Below are 1,965 nucleotides of genomic sequence, written 5' to 3' on the forward strand. Positions count from 1 at the left end.
GATACACCAGCCTCTTGATGTTGTTTACCTGGTCGTCATTGACGACCTGCTGCACGAGGGAGCGATCACACGCTGCTATTTGGATTCTGACATAGCTTCTAGGCTTGAAACCATTTAGAAACAAAAGTAAAACAAACAGTAAATGTGTATTTAAATGTAAAGCATTGGATGTATGGAATGAACAACCAGCAGTCCTGTTGGCTTTGGCTTAGAGCACCTTTTAGATATAATAGCTGTCGTTTTGTGAAAAAGTTTAAAAATATGACTCCGGGGATACTATTCCCCTCCCTCTCCATCCCAACGTGTCCTCCAGGTGAACTTCCTCCACTCTCTGGACAGCCTGTACCATCCATCACACCTGCTGGCCTCCCAGCAGCAGTTCCTCCATCCGTCTCAGCACTCTGGGGAGCTGAGTGGGCACAGCATGCCAAACCCACACCGCAACTCGGGTAATCCTGTTTACTGGATTTGTAATAATAATTAGTGCCATAGGGGGGCAGTGTAGACCACATCTACTTTCTCATATTCTGCAATAACAGCAGACCAATATGAATGTAAAATCTTTATTTTGCGGTTGCTGTCTTTCGAAAGAGTTAAATATAGAATATAACCAAAGTATAATATACATTTCTAATTACAACCTTATTGTTGTGTTGGTATTATTTGGCCTTGTCAATATTCGTCCTCCATGACCTTCGGTTTCCTCTGACAGTGGTGCCAGGAGCTGCCACCGTCATCATCATGGTATGCGTGGGCTTCCTGGTCGTCATGGTGATACTTGGAGTGTTCCGAATCCGCTCCATCCATCGCCGTAGCGAGGGGGAAATAGGCGGAGCTAAGGAGGGCAGCAGCCAATGGGACGACTCAGCCCTCACCATTATCGTCAACCCAATGGAGGTGATTAGCCAATCAGTTCACTAGAACCATTCACCTAATCAACATCATCTTGTTTGGCTTCTGGACATTTGAAAGGAAAAACCAAACCCTAAAAGAGCTTGATCAAATTTTAGATTAAAAGTGTTGCAGTGGGTTACATAGTTGAGCTATGGATGAGCCTGGTCCAAAATGTAACTTTAATGCGAGAAGTAAAACAATTGTATGATAAGATGTCATTATGGACGCAAGTTACCCTGTATGAGTAAATGCGCACCATTGCATGAGTTATCTGTTATTGGATGTTTTGGGTTAACACATAACGTGTTAGAACAACATTCTAACTAATGTTTCTCCCCCCTCTCCCCCCTCCCAGTCCTTTGAGTCCCGTATGGGCATTGCAGCGGATACAGAAGGGGAGGGCGAGGAGGAAGAGGAGGAGGAGGAGGAAGAGGAGGAGGCCACAGACTCCCCCGACGATGCCGCCGGTGACGACCAGCGAATCATCGCCAAGAAAGACGGACGGGACGCCAACCCTCGTCGCTACTGAGCCCCCGCCCCCCGCCGCCCCGATCTGGCGTTCTGTACCTCCCCACCAGTTCTCACATGAACCACCACAAGCGGCCCATCGCTGCCACACGCTCAACTCGGTTAATATTGACAACGGCTGTCACCTCATGTTTAAGGAATGTATGCTTATAAACACTACGCACAACACAACTCTGTAGAACTCTATCCAGACCACACAAATCGCTATGTGTGAACTATTGCAAACGGGGCAGATGTTCACCACTTAAATGTTTTATGGCACAATGTATACAAAGTAAATGTTATTTACCTGCCTGACCAAAACCCACAGATATTGTACGTGGCGCACCAGTTCTACATCACCAGATGGTATTGTGTCTGTATAGTGTAATACAGGTTGAATGAAACTATTTTGTTTTTAAAGAAAAAAGATTGTATATGTTTTAGTATTCACACAGAAGGAATATCCCTAGAAGATTAATATTGAGGCAATTCTTAAATAACTAAAAAAGGACACTCGCCTTTGAATATAATTTGAATTCTCTGCACTTGCATATCATGACT

The 1,965-nt window shown here is 44.8% G+C and overlaps 1 protein-coding gene across 1 annotated transcript in view; it reads left to right on the top strand.

Moving 5' to 3' along the window:
* The window catches only part of clstn3 (calsyntenin 3), an 18,518-nt gene extending 16,553 nt beyond the window's left edge, over positions 1 to 1,965 (top strand). The window contains exons 16-18 of the mRNA XM_056602411.1: positions 314 to 449; positions 713 to 897; positions 1,250 to 1,965. Coding sequence (XP_056458386.1) covers positions 314 to 449; positions 713 to 897; positions 1,250 to 1,423 — 495 coding nt within the window. The 3' untranslated portion in view covers positions 1,424 to 1,965. The remainder of the gene's footprint in view (positions 1 to 313; positions 450 to 712; positions 898 to 1,249) is intronic.

Source organism: Gadus chalcogrammus, chromosome 11, assembly GCF_026213295.1.
Source record: "Gadus chalcogrammus isolate NIFS_2021 chromosome 11, NIFS_Gcha_1.0, whole genome shotgun sequence".
Classification (NCBI taxonomy): domain Eukaryota; kingdom Metazoa; phylum Chordata; class Actinopteri; order Gadiformes; family Gadidae; genus Gadus; species Gadus chalcogrammus.